The sequence below is a fragment of the Micromesistius poutassou genome (assembly GCF_964030765.1).
Source record: "Micromesistius poutassou genome assembly, chromosome: 15".
Classification (NCBI taxonomy): Eukaryota; Metazoa; Chordata; class Actinopteri; order Gadiformes; family Gadidae; genus Micromesistius; species Micromesistius poutassou.
In genome coordinates this window covers 1,211,510-1,230,296 of record NC_140285.1, presented here as the reverse complement: position 1 = coordinate 1,230,296, position 18,787 = coordinate 1,211,510, and the positions used below count along the sequence as shown (strand labels likewise).

General features: G+C 47.0%; 3 protein-coding genes across 4 annotated transcripts; 2 read left to right on the top strand and 1 right to left on the bottom strand.

Moving 5' to 3' along the window:
* Positions 1-3,732: 3,732 nt before the first annotated feature.
* On the top strand, positions 3,733-10,232 carry ttll9 (tubulin tyrosine ligase-like family, member 9; the record flags this gene model as incomplete). The annotated part of the gene is made up of 14 exons (XM_084479457.1): positions 3,733-3,747; positions 4,093-4,151; positions 4,253-4,345; positions 4,496-4,607; positions 4,932-5,117; positions 5,694-5,762; positions 5,849-5,939; positions 6,236-6,276; positions 6,384-6,471; positions 6,748-6,806; positions 6,936-7,132; positions 8,190-8,303; positions 9,868-9,992; positions 10,162-10,232. 14 exons carry the CDS (start codon positions 3,733-3,735, stop codon positions 10,230-10,232), a joined length of 1,320 nt encoding a protein of 439 aa, XP_084335583.1.
* A 164-nt stretch (positions 10,233-10,396) lies between these two features.
* fam217ba (family with sequence similarity 217 member Ba) lies at positions 10,397-14,572 on the bottom strand. Its single transcript, XM_084479482.1, is given in 6 exon segments — positions 10,397-12,234; positions 12,416-12,423; positions 12,426-13,629; positions 13,741-13,805; positions 13,899-13,992; positions 14,087-14,572. Coding segments are annotated over 6 exon segments (2,031 nt in total). The 5' UTR covers positions 14,194-14,572; the 3' UTR covers positions 10,397-11,681.
* A 352-nt stretch (positions 14,573-14,924) lies between these two features.
* On the top strand, positions 14,925-17,119 carry ppp1r3da (protein phosphatase 1, regulatory subunit 3Da). Of its 2 annotated transcripts, none has more exons than XM_084479462.1 (2): positions 14,925-15,053; positions 15,332-17,119. In XM_084479462.1, the coding sequence occupies exons 1-2, from the start codon at positions 15,012-15,014 to the stop codon at positions 16,253-16,255; spliced, it is 966 nt and encodes a 321-aa protein (XP_084335588.1). In that variant the 5' UTR covers positions 14,925-15,011; the 3' UTR covers positions 16,256-17,119. The 2 variants fall into 2 exon arrangements, with proteins under 2 accessions (XP_084335588.1, XP_084335589.1); XM_084479463.1 differs by having other exon boundaries at positions 14,926-15,058.
* The last annotated feature ends 1,668 nt before the right edge of the window (positions 17,120-18,787 follow it).

Below are 18,787 nucleotides of genomic sequence, written 5' to 3'. Positions count from 1 at the left end.
GTTCTGTTCCACTCTGAGCTGGCAGAGCAGTGGGAGATCCTCTGAGATTGGACCGTGTGTGTGGTTTAGCAGTCCAATGATGATGGTGAATCTCTTTCACTCGCCTAACCCGGGAGATTCCGAGGCTGGAGGAGTTCAACCCTGAGTCACAGCAAACCGTCGAAGAAATTATAATGTTTGTTATTTCAGCATGGCAAAAGAAACCATTAATAGTTTGATGATGCTTTATGAGTAGCACTAACTCATAATGCATTCAACACTAACTGAGAATGTGTGAAATTGATGCTGTTCATATTATTCAGAGCTGATTCATGTTCATTGATGTCAACAACAGGTAGACAAAGGGTAGACGCTACCTGCCTAGACCGTGCAGGAACAGATCAATTGAAAGCTTTCAAATTGATTCTGGCACCAAGCGTGGGACTGAAGGTCACATGATTTGCCTCTATACATTTATTATGTTTTCACTGGCTTGGAAGTTTACTCAGAAAACATTTTCTGAAGACAGAACCTGGAGACCTGGTATGCTTGCACTGGGATACATGGCTTTGAACTTTGAAACTCAGTGAAATCAACTCATACGGCTTATTTTACAGCATATTTAACCATGGAATACAACATTGTTCTTCAGAGTAGCACATGACAGGCTTCAAACACTAACACCCAAACCAGTTAATCTGATAGGAAAATACTGTGATAATTTAAGATTAGGGTTAGGGATCAAATAAGATCAAATAACTTGATGATTTAATATCAGATAACTTCAGATCAAGGATCATAAGAGGCCAAACACAACTGATGATTTATCAAAGGTGAACTAAACGTTTTGTCAAGGTCTTTTGTGAAAGCATACCAGCCATGACCTTTCAATAAGCGGATTATTTTGGACATAGAGAAACCCTGACCCAACTCTTTACTCTGACCTTTATCCACCGTTGACGACATCTGATCTTTATTGGGAGCTTTTTCATGTAAGTGAATACCCTTCAAGTAACTCCTAAAAAACCCTGAGCTCCCCTTGATGGCTCAGATGGCTCCGAGGTCAGAGCTGCAGGCGAGACGGCCAGAGGTGCTGAAGGTTGTCCTCTCACACACATTCCCCTTGTAATGGGAGCCGCCCTCAACCGTGACTGCAAGGTGTGCCAACACCCGGACAGATTTCACGGTTCACCAGTGGTGGCTCAGGCTTATCAGGGGCTGATGAGCGATGCCCTCTGGAACCAGTGGGTGACCCTGCCTCCGCCCTGTGTGGGTTCCCACAGCGAACGGCGCCGTTGTTCTGAACCCAGACCCTTCACGGAGGGGAGGCCAGCGGTGTGAGAGCGATCAGGGAAGGCCTTCTGAATAAAACATGGCAACGCTGAACTGCCGTTCCGATGATCCGATGGAATTCAAATGATGTATCTATCGACTGATAAACACTCACACGCACACACGTATGGGGGATAACCGCTTCCAAGAACATTGGTACCACAGTGGGTCGGTTTGTCACTGATACAATCACACAAGCGGTAAACCGACAGTATGCTATTACTGTGATAGATAAAATGAAATGATGTTGGAGGTATTCTCGGTGGAATTGTCTGCCAAACCTCAAAAAAACCAATGAATGCACGGATTGATGGACACAAATTGAAGACATGTGCCTGGCAAAGGGGAGAGGGGCTGCGCTATGACTCCCCACTGCTTATCTGATTGTTAACATTGAGGAATGGGACTCAGAGGTGAGTGGGGGCCCCGAGGGAGAAGGAGAGAAGGGTTTCCTTGGAGAGACACTGACCCCTTCTCCACATTGGGTCATGAGATGTGTGGTGGGGCGTCAGTGAGGCAAACAGCAACACAGAACCGTCATTTGGTGTCTACCGATGTGATGTTTCAATTCAGAATGATATTCTCACCAATAAGCAATCAGCCATGTTCAAAACAGATCTGTTCACGAATGGAATGTGTTATTGACATCTTCTTGGCTTTATAAGGTTGGACGGCTCGCAGGTTGCGTGCACACATTGTGTAGAAGATACTTCAAATCAATTCAGTGGAAATCATTGAAGCTGGGGATGATTAGAGAAGGAGATGGATTTCCCTGACCTCACGTCGTACTGCACCTGTCGAGGCTAATGACGTGAATGGAGGCTCACTGCCAGCTCATCTTAAGGCTCTGGAGATTGCCTTGTTAAAAAAGCACCCAAAGAAAAAGGCAGTGAATTCCAATTTATTGGATATAATGGCCTATTTCCAATCCCGCTGCATCGTAAATTCTACACCTATTCTGCACTGTGAGGAATTCAGGATATATTTTCAGACAATGTATTCTTTGTTACAGTATGGCATTCGAATGCATTCCCTGTTTATTAGTTATTGGATGCCTGACCAAGAATAAAGGTGCAATTCTTAAGTGTTTTCCAACAGGATACGTGAGTGCTCAGACAAATCGGAGCCACACATTACCTCTCGCTGGTTTCCAGATCCTTCTTTTCTTCGAGCGACCGGGGATGTGTATACAACCCCCATATACAACTATAGCAATTACGTTTCTACATAAGCTAGGCCTAAAGCCAAACCAAACCAACCTAAACCATTTCAACTCGCCTCTGTTTAAATTATTTAATCAGAAGACTAAAAGGCTATGTTTTCCTACTCCTGGGTGGCTCGGAGTAACGCACACTAGGTAGGTGGTAGTGTGATTGTTTAATTAGCTTTGCTTTGGAATCTGATAACGGTATTAGCCTACCTGTTTAGCACCTACCCAAATAATAGTGTGCTAATGTTATGAGTTTGTAGATGGAGGAAGATAAGACTTGGGTTTTCTTGAAAATACATTCCAAACGATTTGATATGATCTAAATGTGCTTGATTGAAAAACATGACCTGTTGATGGGGATTTCATAAAAAGGCAATGCAATAATATATAGATGATGCCAACCATCTATAAATTATAGATTTCATGTAAGTTAGTTTAAAACCTCACCACATTTGGCTACATATAGTAATAAATGTATAATAATATAATAATAATTGTTGATTCAATTTCTTACTGTCTCCTAAAACATGCTTATTGACTAGAAACCAGAATTCAGCCTTGCCTATTCTGTAAATGAATAGATTCTCGGTGAGTTTTAACCCTGCCTCATGGCTCAGACTGGGCTCTGTCGTTAATATGCAGCGGTCGGGCTCTGCAGACTGCAGGCTCAGAGAACCCAAAGGGCATTTCCTCCTCATGGCGAGTTTTTGTTGCCATCCTGTGGATGCCAATACGTACAGCCCAGTCGTGAATTGCATTTTTTACATAAATTGCAGATTTTTATTTATTTATAGGAATTGTGGATATATACATTTTATATGATTCTTTTTCTGAATTTAATTATTCCAAAAAACATTTTGAAATATCGAAGAGGCATTTGCTGTTACTGTTCGGGCATGCCGAAGTAACTAAAGAACGAACTTATCTACAGCATCACTTTGTAAACATTATAGAATATTTTATTAAGTATTATAATATATAAGTAAATAAATATATCTCACATCAATACGGGTGTTTGAAACACCCACCCAGCACATATTGGGCCAGTTTCCCCTGCACATTCTTGCCCAATCTGGCAACGTTCCAGAGCCCACGCGTTGCGTCGTTACCATGACAACGGATGTTGACGCGCAGGAGTGCCGCTGGCCGTGGCGCTAACAGCGTGCTAACTCGACCACCTGGTCAGCAGCGGAGTCATTCGAGGCGTAAGAATGACAAAGATGAAGGTGAATAACTACATTTACTTATCTTAAAAAAAAAAAAACGATTAGTCCTGGCATGCTTCAGTCAAGTTATGTAACTAATGAGCTAGATAAGTTATTTTTAGTTATATAACTAATGAGCTCGATTAGTTATTTTAGTGATATAACTAATGAGCTAGATAAGTTATTTTAGTTATATAACTAATGAGCTCGATTAGTTATTTTGGTGATATAACTAATGAGCTAGATAAGTTATTTTAGTTAGTTAGTCTTAGTCTTTAGTTAGTTAGTCTTTAGTTAGGTAGTCATGGTTGCTCTGTGAGCTGATATTTTTCGGTACAGCCAACTACAATACCTCATTTGTTCCAGACGTCCGGATTCAAAGGTGTATACGGTTACCAATCAAAAGGCGAGAGGGACAGAGAACGGTAAGTACTTTGGTAACTCGGTGTGCGATTACAATTAAAAAGAAAAACACCACAATGTTGACTCCGACGGAGCAGATGAGAGACGTGTGGTGTCTCTCCAGGGAGGAGCGGCCGTGTGTGAGTTATAAGTGCGGCCTTCTCAACACGATCCAGGACGTCCTGCGGCAACGGCCAGGGTGGACTGAAGTCAAGGAGTAAGTGTTGGTGTGTAAACAAAAAAAAATACGAACTAAATAAAAAATAGTTGCCATCCCTTTTGTATACATCATGCAGTCATCTGAAACAATGTAGGCTTGGTGTGTCACCATTCACTTTTTGAACATAGTGTCGTGTTAAATCCACAGGGATGGAGAGTGGGACTTCAACTGGTGTGACGTGGCCTGGCTGAGAGAGAACTTTGATAATTCTTTTATGGAGGAGCATGTGAAGATTTGTCACTTCCGCAACCATTACGAGGTGGGCCAGGGTCATTCATGCAACCATCATATCAACATTCATTGAAGCCTTTCATACAAAGTGCCTTAGAGTGGATGATCATAGATGCACGCGCACAAAGGGGTCGGCATTCTAAGCCCAATGGTGCCTGCAGGTAGACTGTGGACATTGGGTTTCGAACCCAGAACTCCTCTACTGGGAGTCCAAGGGTGACAGGCTAGTCTGTCCTGGCCGTATGTAATCAAAACCCTGGAGATGCCAATGCATGAATCATGAGAAACAACGGCACCAATAAAAAACGATGTACTGCTGATCCCTTTCCATTAAATCAGGCTGATGTTTCAGCTGACGCGCAAGAACTTCATGGTGAAGAACCTGAAAAGGTACCGCAAACACTTGGAGCGGGAGGCGGGCCGGAGCGAGGCGGCCAAGTGTGACTTCTTCCCCCAGACCTTTGAGCTGCCTGGCGAGTACCACCTGTTTGTGGAAGAGTTCAAACGCAGCGCCGGCGGCACCTGGATCATGAAGCCGGTGAGCTGCAGTATACCAGTAGGCCCTTAGACCCTTCTGCTGCCTCTGGGCTGCTCGGCACCATTCACATACACATATAGACACAAGCACACACACACACACACACACAATATATATTAATACTTAGATAACTATATATACTGTATATGCTATGGCTAAACCTGGAATCTGTAATTCCTTTGTTGCCATGGCTATGCAGTGTTAATACAATACAGAACAATGCTCCTTGTCATTGTCAAATGCACAATCCACAGCTCTGATCTGCACATTGTGAGGATCCTCCTCAGAACAATCTTGTGATTTACCTTAAATCCTGCTGAAGCCCCATTCGGCTACATGATACATGGAACAGGTGGTTAAGTATGTAAATATTAACCTAGATGATTGGATCACTCAGGGGAAAATGGTGATGTCTGTGGGGCATAATGGTGAGGGGGAGGTGGGTTCAGTGGGTGAACAGAAGCTAGAAGCCGTGATTATTGTTGATAGTGTTGAAACATATGGTCACTGGTTGTGTTGTGCTTCATAAGGAGGTGCTGGTTCTGCTGTTGATATCACCCTATGTTTATCTTAAAGGTAGCAAGATCTCAAGGAAAGGGTATCTTTCTGTTCCGGAAACTTAAAGACATCATGGACTGGAAGAAGGTAAGGCTCCGTTTGCCACCAGAAACCCGTTCCAAAAGGAACCATCTTGAATTGAGCATACCTGTGAACACAGTGTTTGTCTGTAGGATGGCACGCGCTCGGAGGAACAGAGGAACGACGTGCATGTGGAGAGCTACGTGGCTCAGCGCTACGTAGAGAACCCCTACCTCATCAGCGGTGATCATATCAACAAACATAAATAAACACAAAAAAAACACAAATAAGTACACATTCTCAACAAGTACACTTCTCAACACATACTCACAAACACGCGCTTTAAAACACACACGGAGCAGGTTACAAAACTATTGCATACATATCTAATAAAAAATTGAGGAATCAATCCGGCTCAAATCTACAGCTGTAGTTGTGTGAGCGTACACGTCGCCTCAATATCCTCTCCCATGTATCACGTCTGTCCCTGCATCCTGAACGTCTCCCGTTTCGCTGAAGGCATTTCTTCTCTCCCGCAGGCAGGAAGTTTGATCTGAGGGTCTATGTGATGGTGACATCAGTGAGTGATGAGCTTTGGAATTCACAGTGACTCATGCACGTCCGACTTTACCAACACCCCCCCCCCCCACACCCCCACCAGCATAACTGTGTGTGTGTCTGTTTCAGTACATTCCATTGAAAGCCTGGCTGTATCGGGACGGCTTTGCACGGTTCTCCAACACGCGGTTCTCTCTGAGCAGCATCGACGATCAGTGTATCCTCTGCTCGCGCTCACCCTCGTATTCTGCGATGAGGAGTGCTTTGTGTGCACGGAGCCGCCGCCGCCGCCGCCACCGCCGCCGCAGAGTGTGACAGGACAACACACACCTCTGTTCACCTTATTGTTATCTTTTTTGTTTCTGACTGACTGCTTTCGTTCAGCCTTCGTTTCCAATATAATCCCGCTCATCTGGCTCCACACGGATAAGAGGCGATAATGCCGTCATGTGTGTGTGTGTGTGTGTGAACTCTCCTTAATGCGTCACCTCAGATGTGCATCTCACGAACGTAGCTGTTCAAAAGACGGCGCCCGACTACGACCCGGAAAAGGTCAGAAATCCACGACCCCTGCGATGCGTGATAGGCCATCGTTCGTGCGTGCTTATGTTCTTTGGTTCCCTTTCTGCTGGAGCTTCATTGAGATGTCCCACTGTCTTGCCGTGGTGGTGGTGGTGGTAGGGCTGTAAGTGGCAGATCCAGCAGCTTCGCAGCTACCTGACGGCCAGGCACGGCAGAGAGACTGTGGAGACCCTGTTCAAGGAGATGGACAACGTCTTCATCCGCAGCCTGCAGAGCGTGCAGAAGGTCATCATCAACGACAAGCACTGCTTTGAACTCTACGGCTACGACATCCTCCTGGATGACAGCCTGAAGCCGTAAGAGAGCTTTCTCTATCTTTACCTTTTTACCTTGCTCTCTACATATCTCCCTCTCTCTCTCTCTCTCGCTCTCTCTCTCTCACGCACGCATGCACGCACGCGCGCACATGCACACACACAAACACTCATGTATGTATAACATGCATTGAAAATCGATTTCATAAATTGGCACACACTGTGTTGCAGCATCCCATAGGTGTGCATCTCTCTGTGAAGTCGTATATATATAGTCATATATCATATCATATAGTCATATATCAAGACTTATAAAACGGGTGGCTTAAATCAAGTGATCTGATTGATTCCCAACTGTTGTATATTGAGCGTATACACACAGCTATGACGCCCGTTCAGTTTACAGAGTTCAGTATCACTCTGTGCCTAACTTGAACTGTTGTTTATTTATATATAAAAGCAATAGCATAGTTCACTGAAGCCTAAAAATATGTTGATTGCTGGAGAGGGTGGAAATGTTGTAAAGCAATAGGCACACGGTGAGTGAACTCGATAGTAGGCTAAATTGCCGGCGTACCAAGCTACCGTATCTAGCCTAGCCTTCTCTCTGAAGGACGCTACAGTGTGTTGCATAGCAACCACTGTACACTTTGCAGGCAGCCAGGAGGGACTACTTTTTTGTATTCGTTAAAAAAAAATGCTTTTCAGACTTTCTCGCTTTTTCAAAATTGAGGGTGTCTATGACTTTCATTTCGCCATACTTACATAAAAAACGTCCCTCTGCTGTGCGTCGGGACGGACAACGCCCCTTAACTGTGGTATAATCAGCACATACCACAGCCTGTCGTGATCTATTGCTTAAGTATATAACCGAATTACGACTGCATCGTTACATGGACTTGGCTGTTTTCGGCTGCACACAAATCACCCGAAAGATGCATTTCAAAAAGTCTGCTTTATTCCACACAGTCCAGAGGACAAAGTCCCACATTTTCCGAAACATGAGTAGAAGCCAGGGGGGGGGGGGGGGCGGTTAAGGGGTCACTTGTGACGGCTCAGCAGACGTTAACGGACGCGCTCCACCTGACCATCTCCCCAGCTGGCTGATCGAGGTGAACGCCTCCCCGTCACTCACGGCCAGCAGCCAGGAGGACTACGAGATGAAGTGTCGGGTGCTGGAGGACACGCTCCATGTCGTGGACATGGAGGGACGGTGAGGAAGGACGGCTCCGTAGACGTCGTGTTCTGGAAGCGCTCACGAAGAAGAATTTATTTTCATTCCCAGGCGGTAGATAGGGTTTCCCTCTTCCTGCCAAACATCTGTCTCTTACCCCACCCCCCCCCCCCCCCCCCCCCCACCACTGCTATTGAGGAACCTGCTCTGCCTTCATCCCCCTCCCCGCCAGAGCCCAGTCTCGGACCCCCGCTGTTAGTTAATCAGACGGTAAATATGGCCCGCCTTCATCCTTCCCCCCCCCCCCTCCCCCAAACATCTGTCTCTATCGTCCCACTGCTCTGATGGAGTTGATGTGAATTCACCCTCATCCTGCTCTCATCCTGTTCTCATCTTCCTCCCTCCCAGACCTGTCTCTAGCCCCCTGCTGTTCTTAAAGGGTTTGATCGCGGGGGCGACTGAGGGGTTGGTATGAGCATCAAGGGGATGTTCTTTCATCTTGACGGTCAAACATGTGTGGGGTGATCTTATCCAGGAGTCCCACCCCGCCAACCGCTCAGCCTAAGGACGCATGGGTGGAGGTGGTTTGTGATTGGCCTTTTCTGTATAACGGTACCCGATAGGAATCAGGGCGTTGCACCTTTTTGTAGATCATGATTGGAAGGTATCTGAAGCCCCGCCCTTGTCATGTGTTTTGACGTAGTTTTGTGATGATTTAAAAACATAATAATGGGACAGTGACACACAATGGGAGAGAGTAACACATAATGTGAGAGAGTTACACATAATGGGAGAGAGTAACACACGATGGTGGGAGAGTAACACACAATGGCAGAGAGTAACACACAATGGGAGAGCGTAACACACTGCTCCCTGATCCACCGTGACTTCACCTCTTTCCATACATGTCAAATTCAGTCAATGTCAAGTCGGTTGCATTTGTATTGCCCTCACTCCATTTGATTAATCCTTCACCCAAGGGTGCCAGCGTCATCACTTCCTCCGCAGCCGGGTGCTCTGAAAGTACTCAGACCTCCGGCCCTTGGTTTGCTGACGCAGGGGGGGGGGGGGGGGAGGAGGGGGGCGGCGCGTGACGACAGCGGTCCAAACGGGCTAGCTGGTGTGAAAGGGCATCACGTTGCTATGGGGTGTAGGGGGGAGATCTGCAGCTGCAGTGGAGCGGGCCCAGCTCGTTACAGAGCAACACAACTGAGTCGCATCCAGCTGCAGGCCGGGCACTGGCGTGGCAACAGCACTGTTGCCACAGGGCGTTTTTTTCTTTGTGTGTCTATCAATGTACTAATCGCTGTATGCAGATACTATTAATAAGCAATACATTGAGCTGTTTGATGTAATGGTATACGTTGGAGAAGATCTATATATCTATATCTATATCTATACAGATTTAGATATATATCATCCAGCTGCAGCTGGATGCTATTGACACAACTCGGTGGCAGAACGATCCGGTGCCCTTCATCCCCAGCCCAGGGTCTCCATGCCAGAGAAGGCCCCTCTGGTGGGAGACTGTGAGACAGAGACGTCACGGTGCCTGGTTCAGACGCAGCAGCCCGTGACTGACGAGCGTGTCTGTGACCTGCAGGCTGACGGGCAGGGAGAAGAGGGTGGGCGGCTACGACCTCATGTGGAACGACGGGCCGGTCTATCGAGAGGACGCCAGCCCCGAGGCGATCAGCAGCTCCTGTTTCACCGCCAACACCCACTTAGGTATATTGGCTGGTGCAGGATGAATATTTATTTGTCAAAGTCTTAATTATTGATGCCACTTATGAATTGAACCTGTACAAAATGTAAGCGTGGGAGGGTGATTTCAGTGGCATTTTCTTGGATATGAACTAATCATGGGTGCTGCTTGCATTATGTCGCTGTGTTTCAGGGTGTGTGAACGACAGGAAGAGGCAGCTGCGGCAGATGTTTAAGCCACTTCCTGGTCATAAGAGGATATGATTGTCAAGTAACCAATGTTGTATTTTGTTTTGTATTCATGTACTTGCAGAGTAACAGAAGTACCAAAGGAAATGAGTGCAAAACATTTATTTCTATGCCTTACAAATACTTGCAGTCAACATTGAGAAAATACATACAACATTCTTTAGCGTGCGGGTCAACAATGTAATATACATGTATATCCTTTACAGACCACCCGTCCCATAACCTATGGCTTTGATGCTTTTCAATAAATGTCAAGTAAAGGGAAACCACCTCAAACACAACCAATGTTTGATCCAGCGTTTATGAAACAAGTTCACGTGGTGACTGTTAGGACGTTCTACCACCCAAAGTGTCCTCGAGAAAAGTATGCATTCTATATGAATTGTTTTTAATGATTACTTTTTAAGCCACTACGTAAACTACGATAGAAATGGAAATGTCATGGAATCACTTAATTGGCCAATGGTTAAGCTGACAAACGATACAGAAAATATACATTCAGCTTATTTGGTACATTATTTTCTTTTGCACATGAACATGTATACATAACAATGTAAAGCACGGATAAACATCGAACAGAACATATTTCCAATAAATATAACTATCATATACAAAAATCTGGAAAAATATGCATATTTTTGTAGCAAACATTACACTGTCTCTCACGCACGAGAAAAAGCTCAGCTCTAGGCAAAATATTTTGTAGTGAAACTACAATTCAACTTTGTTCAAACAAAAGCCCTCATGACCGAAGTAGGACAACCACAAGTACATCTGAAAGAACTTCAACTTCAACTTCAATTATTTTTCTTCTTCACTAATAATGTCGCCGAACAAACGTCTTCAGGGTGAGGCACCAATGCGGGCGTGAAACAGACAAATAAAAAAAACAAAGAGCTCTTATCAACAAATACATTCCAACATGAAAAGGAAGACGTTCACTCAAAGACAAATACGCGATGACTCGGATACACCCACTATTACTACTTGGTCCATGTTGATTTTTCAAAATATACAGATTATCCTATACTCTATTGATATTCCCACATCGACAGACTGTACTACTGGTGATGGTTGCGGTGTAACAAACCTCAGGTTACATCGAAAGCACAACTATGTCTACTGTCTACTATGTGACTACTTTGTACTAGGTGAAGTCTCGTACTGTGTAAAGGTACAATGAGCGAGAGAAAGTGCAAATTCATGATCAAAAACTACATTTAGATTGATGTCTGCATATTCCTTGTATATATGTATACATATGAGTCTTGCAATATGCCTCATTGCTGTTTTATCACTAGACTTGTTGTTATATCACTATTAATATTCATATACTGACTGCAGCAAGCAACGGCTTAGTTCTGAGTGCTGAAGTGACGTGTTAGTTGCACACATTACACAGAAAGCAAGCAGAAGTTGAAGCTTCTCTATTTAGTAACCATTAAGTAAAGCGTAATAACTAGTTTACTTAGCTACGAAGTGCACGTTTTTTGCTTTGCCGTTGGGCTTACTGCCAGGCGGTTTGGAGAGGGAGGGCGACTCCTTCGCCGCTCTCCTCATGCTGGGTTTGGCGGCCGTTCCGCCGGCCTCCGCTCGCTGCCCGTCCCGCTCTGCTCTCCTGGCCGCGTTCAGCTCCCGCTTCCCTCCTGAAGTGATTCGTTTCTCCCCGTTGGGGCCTTTGGTGACGGGCTCCTTCTTCACATCCGTCTCCGAGTTGGCTCTGACCCGCCCCTTCCTCGGCTGACCTCTGGTAGTAGCGACCTGGCCACCACTAGCCACCTGGCTACCGCTAGCGACATGGTCACCACTAGCCACCTGGCTACCACTACCGCTACTAGCCACCTGGCTACCACTACCGCCACTAGCCACCTGGCTATCACTACCGCTAGCAACATGGCCACTGCTGCCACTAGCCACCTGGCTACCACTACCGCTAGCAACATGGCCACTGCTGCCACTAGCCACCTGGCTACCACTACCGCTAGCAACATGGCCACTGCTGCCACTAGCCACCTGGCTACCACTACCGCTAGCCACCTGGCCACTGCTGCCGCTAGCCACCTGGCTACCACTACCGCTAGCAACATGGCCACTGCTGCCGCTAGCCACCTGGCCACTGCTGCCGCTTGCCACCTGGCTAGCGCTACCACCACCGCTAGCAACATGGCCACTGCCAGTGCAAGCGGCCATGCCACCACTAGCCCCCTGGCCTCCGCCTCCGCCACCACCACCACCACCACTAGCTCCTGGCTCCAGGTGGTGAGTCTTCCTGGCATTCCCCGCCGCCTGCATCTGCTTGACATGACTCTTTGCTGACGACGGGCTCACCGGAGTCTGCGCCCCTCCTCCTCCTCCTCCTCCTCCTCCTCCTCCTCCTTGCCCCCCTGAGGCCCGGCCGTCGGAGGAGGAGGTGGCCCGGCTCTCGCTGCTGCTGCGCTTGGGGGGCGCCGCCGTCCTGGACCTGCGCTCCATCAGGGGGCTGAGACGCGAGTGCCGCTGGTAGGCGTATGGCGAGCAGCTCCCGTTGCACAGCGGGTAGCGGATGTGGCACTGGGGGCAGACGGGGTAGCGGCTCAGCTGCTGCTGGGGGGCGGCGGGCGACGTGGGCGTGTTGAGGGACACGAAGGGTGGGGCTCTCTGGCCCTGTCGCGGCCCCTTGGGGGAGTTGAGGCGAGTCGGGGGAGCGGTGTGAGGCCTGGGCGGGTGTGACGCTGCCGCCGCGGTGGAGGACGGCATCCCCAGCTGCCGCTGACGGCCGCCGGCCGTGCGGCTGCTCTCCGCCTGCACCGTCTGGATCTGGTGCCACTCCAGCTGCAGCAGCCGCTCCAGGTACTTCTCCAGCGGCCCCACGGGCTTGGGCCTGGGGGCGCTGCGGCCCTCGGTGTGCAGGAACACGGCAAGCTGCCGCAGGCTCCAGCTGTTGAAGGGTGGCGGCAGGAACTCGGGGTGGCTGAAGGCGAGCCTCTCCTTGTCGTCCTCGTCCTCTTCCTCCTCGCCGCCGCCCGCAGCCCCGCAGGGCCCCGGGAAGTCTGGCGGGAAGTCGCTGGTGGTGATGACCTCGGCCCTCAGGTCGAGGTGAGGAGGGGTGCAGGGGGTGCAGGGGGACGGGAGGATGGGCAGCCGCTCCGAGTCCGACAGGTCACTGGCGCTGTCGGTGTCGTCCTCATTCTGGTTGTAGTGGCGGTGCATGGCCTCCGGAGTGGGGGCCGGGGAGTGCATGGGCATGTGGCGCAGGCCGGCGATGGGGGAGAGAGGCAGGGAAAGGGCCCTTCGGTTTCTGCCCATCCTACTTTGATTCTGGTCCATTTCGTTGCAGCATGGGGCCAATCGCTGCATTTCTCGCCTGTCCTCTTTCCTTCGTGTCGAAGAGTGCTTGGGGGCTTGAGATTTAACAGGTCCCTCGTCTTGAGGGCTGTAAAAACAGGTTTATGTGAGGAAGGCTTGGTAAATTACCAACTAGGGGTTTAACTATCCCAAAGACATTTACATATCATTTTTAGTACTGTTCCTTTATAATTATTACCTTGGAAGTTTGCTTGTGTTTCTTGTGGCAGAGGCTTTGACCTTGCCTCCTCTTGACTGCGTTCCCTGTAATCAAATAGGTGAGATGGATTATCTTTCATATCCACCTTCAAGCCTATTATTATTTCATAACAGTCTGGCTCTGAGCCACTGGCTCACCTTGTGGACAGATGCTACCAAGTCCTTTTCCTGACCTGGTAGGCCATTCTTCAACTGCCCACTTGCCTTTTTCACCTTGTTTCCCTTCTTTGAACTATGGAAACAAATGAAATAAGAATAACATGAAGATAGTCGTTTCGTTAAATCAATGCTATAATTGCATGCATTTGTTTGGCAAAGAAGCCTACCTTGTCACAAGTCCAGTATTCTCAGCATTTCGAACCTTAATTTTATCTTTGGAGGAGACGCGCTTCAGAGTCGTGGATGCTGTTCGCTCCTGCATGATGGGTCCCATTTTGCAGGTCGTCTTCAGTCCAAAACAAGGAGGTATTCTAGCTATAGAACACAGCCTACATCTCGTCCGAGAGATTCAATTCCTAAAATGATAACGTTAACGTGCAAAACGTCCAGATTCGCAGGAATGCTGCTGCGCATGATGCGCATTAAGCACCTGTCTTGATATCCAGTCGTTTGTATTCGAAATAAATTAAATACCATAAAACGCACCTTCAAACGTCCCTGTTTTTACACCGGCATCTTCCTTGACGTTAAATATAAATTACGCGTTTTCAACGTGTGAGCTTTGTTTGATTCGCCTTCCCTGTCAAATGGGTTTGTTTACCTGCTGCTACCTTGCTGCTTGCGCTTTCTGAAGGAATACAACGATAGTGTGGGTATTGTAGTTCACGGCAATCGGTGTTCTATCCACACACAACCAGTGTTGGAAGATTTAGTAGATGTTTAACTACATGCCAAAATGTGCCACCTATTTAGCGATTCATCTCATAGAGTCCGTGCGAAAAACAAATCAGGGAACGTCGTAGTTAAAGGTCCAAATCGTAATAAACTCAATTCCCCATAGTCCTTTGCACCGCCTCGTCCTTCTGGGTCATCTCTTGGAGCTGCGCGCACATTCGTAGCTCTTCAACGAAACTCTGGATTCATAAAGCATGCGTGCGATTTGTGTCCATCTCTTATGCGTGTTATCGTCATTACAGATCAGATATCATTGCGGATGTGACAGAGGCACGACTGAACGCACGGAAATGCTCTGCTTCACTGTTGTTGTTTTTTATATAACTGGTGGATCAAGCCTCGCCAAACAACGAGCCTATGCTACAGCTTGCATTTGTTAATCCATTGCTGCATATCGTGGTGAGGTACTACAGTCTTATTAACCCGTGTTTCAGCGGATAAAATAATATAATGTACGCAGATTTGGATGAGAACGCATACTGGACATGCACGTTGCGCACTCCTAATGCATTGCACACGCCCACTCTCTGATTTCCTAAGCCAACAAACACAAATAAAAACATTAAATTATATTAAAAAATCCCCGTCATAATGAATCACTTTACTTAAAAAGTAAAAGTATATTATAATGATATGAATGTATACTCTTGTCTTATTCTACATTATGTTCTGTCTAGGAAAAGATGGATCGAGGTTGGTGTATTGGAAATATAAGGATTCCCAGCAGCAATACTGATGTCTCCTTCAGCAAAGCCCCAACGTCATGCACGACCATCAACCTGTCTGACATGCTCAGTGCTACCGAACGCCAGCCAGAAAGGAAACTGATTCCTATCCGACCCCCAGCCCCCAGAGTTCCCCCACCCAAGAAACAGCAAGAGCTTAACAGGGGCCTCTCCTGTGAACCGGTGCCCAGACCCATCATCCAGAGACGCTCCAAATCTCTACCCTCCCCGCAGGAAAGGAAGAAGAATTTCAGAAATGTCAGGGTGCGTTTCGCTGACTCCTTAGGGCTCGACCTGGAGGACGTCAAGCTCTTCAAGACGGGCGAGGAGCCCTTCATCCCCCAACACGTCACCTTCCGGCTCCTGATGGCCGCCGAGTTGACCGACGGCACGCATCTGGAGATCTCCCTGCCCTACCTGAAACCCGTCTTCTCCCAGCAGCCTGGGGACCAGCCCGAGTTCCTCCACCGCCTGCACAGGCAGAAGGTGTGCCTGGAGCGCGTGTTGTGCTTCGAGCTGGGCGTCATCGGCATCACCCAGGTGCTGAACGTGCATCCCGATAAGGAGGTGGGCGTCCGCTACTCCTTCACCGAGTGGAAGAGCCACACGGAGACCAAGGCCTCCTGGGTTCAGAGCGCCACCCGTCCCGGCGACGGAGGCGGCGGAGAGCAGCTCAGCGTCGACACCTTTCGCTTCCACCTGCCCGTGCCGCCGTTCCTGCAGCCGGGGGCGGTGTTGGAGTTTGCCGTCCGGTACACTGTGTGTGGGCTGGAGCACTGGGACAACAACGACGGGCAGAACTACAAGCTGGTGTGCTATAACTACAAGCTCAGCGTTCCCAAGGAGTGCGAGGACAGCCTGGTGCACTTCCTGTGAAACATCCTGGGTGCATTTTGGTTTGTTTACTACACTATTTAGCTCTGCAGTAGGTTTGCACTCATAGGGTATTTCCCTTTGTATTATTTTGTAGATTGGAAGCAAATCGTCACTTTGAAACAGCAAAACCTGAATTTCACCAATGGGGAGAAATAAAACAATTGCACTTTTTGTATCTACAATAAGTAGTAGGCTATAGCAGTACAGTAGCCTGACATTGCCAGACAATTCAGTAATGCATCAGTCTGGAACCTCTCAGTTTATTTTACCAAGGGGCGTTCTCAACAGGTGCCAACCATATTGCCTCTGGACGCAATTGGATAGACCTACAACCAATCACAGCAATGGAACGTGTGACACATCAGCGGCAGCCAACTTGGTTGTTCTTGAAAATGCCTCAACGTTCTGCGCTCCTCTGTACAATCAACGTATTAGAGCCGCTGCACATTACAAAAACTTGTGTTTGGCCCGACCCAGGACAGGTCTGCGTGAAATCGCCTGAATAGGAGGTTGGCCAGACACATGCCAGAGCAAATAAAGAATGAGCTCGCAGAATCGTCTGGTTCCTGCAGGCTAGCAATACAGTATAGTAGAAACCACAATAAATAATGATCATTTAACATTTTTGTTTGGTTTGGACCTGCACTTTAATATATAATAAAATAGCTATGAAAGAAATGTACTTTATTATTCCCAGATGGGAAATTTGCTCAACTTGGATGAAAAAGTAATTACTGTTGGTAATGCAAGTAAAAAAATATTTTTGATAATGTCTTGATGTTGTCTTAAGTATTTGAAGGAAAATTCAAATATATCAACTATCCGGAAATTATATTTTAATGTAGCAATAGACTAATCCACGTTCCTTTCTGTACATATTAAAGCAATTTATTATATTTTAACATTGTCCCATTGTCTTGTTTTCAGAATTTGCATAGCAAGTTATCACGTCTTAATTTGCAAGAAGAATATTGAAAGAAGAGTACAGGTCTACACATATCACATCTTTATTATAGTTGCAACCATAGACATCTTATAAGTAGACGCAGCATTGGCTGCTGTGACGCGAGAAATTCGGCCGCCATCTTGGAGTGAGCCTGAGCTGAGACAGCTGACAGGTCGCGTCTACAGAAGAGAACGCCACCAACCAAGCATCACCCGCATTCATTCATTCTATTAAATACTCACTCGCGGTAAAACTATGTTTTCTCACGATCAAATACTCATCAATCCTAAAAGTAATGGGCTTGTACACGATGTCTGGGTCAAGAACATATGTGTTTGCTGTAGGCCTACGGTGTTTTCAGATGCATTGATTTAAAAGTACAACTTACCGCTGTATCAGCTGTTCTTTCCCAAATAATTTAACCAATCATTTACCCTAAAACTAGATTTTGTTTTGGAAGCCTGGAATATACTTTGCTCGAATGTATTATTGTTATTATTATTATTTTAACGCATGGCATAGCCTACTATACTTCATTCATGTTCATTCATGCAGCCCTATGGAGAAAAAAAATGTTTCCACAATCCACACGCTATTTCTATGCAGTTTCACACGTATGAATAATCTTTGACATCATAATATTTAACATGCAAGTGTAGTGGTGCCTGGTTGCTGCGGGGGAAAATCAGCTTTGCGCCGGGTGCAAACTAGCGACACATGCGTGTAGAAAGTCAATTGCGCCGGTCGCAAGATAGGGCCCTTCTTCTGTTTGGCGCACATGGCTAATTTGCATACGCGCACAGGACTGTCGGAATGACTGTCGGAATACACCATCATACGATGTAATTTCATACTTCAATCAGCATACAATTCCTGGTAGTAACAGTATTCCTCTACTCCATATGGTTTTAAACCACACTCACACATCCACATAATATATACCATTTATTCCCACTCATCCACATATCGTTCACCTTTTAAACACACAAACCCAAACACACACCCACAGTTTGTAACCCAAACCCACCCACCCACTCCCACCCCCGCTCAACACACACACACACACACACACACACACACACACACACACACACACACACACACACACACACACACACACACACACACACACACACACACACACACACACACCCCTATGGCGGCGCACACCTGCATGTAGTTCCGCTGATTATTCGCTGATTATTTCGCGGGTCTCGGTGTGGATCGCGCTGCGTCTCCATTGAGCCTCACTGTGCTGCTGCTCGCGCTCCGTCAGCTGTTGGCTCCACCACAGGTTAGATTGAAAAAGACGCTGAGCCGTCTCCATTACACGGTTAATATTGACGTTATTTTAGTAGTTTAACCGAAACATGGTTAGAAACGTCCGGTTGAAGTTATAAAAGTAACTAATGATCCGTCTGGTCCTTTTGTTTTCCAGGTTGACCGTCGGGTTAATTAACGAACACTTTTTGAAGTAAAACGGCCCGCTACATCCGGACCTGCTGTGAGTAGGACACATTTATAATTTATCTTAATTGTTTTTTACTCTAGGCCTACTTGATAAGTTGAATAATAGTAGTTCTGGA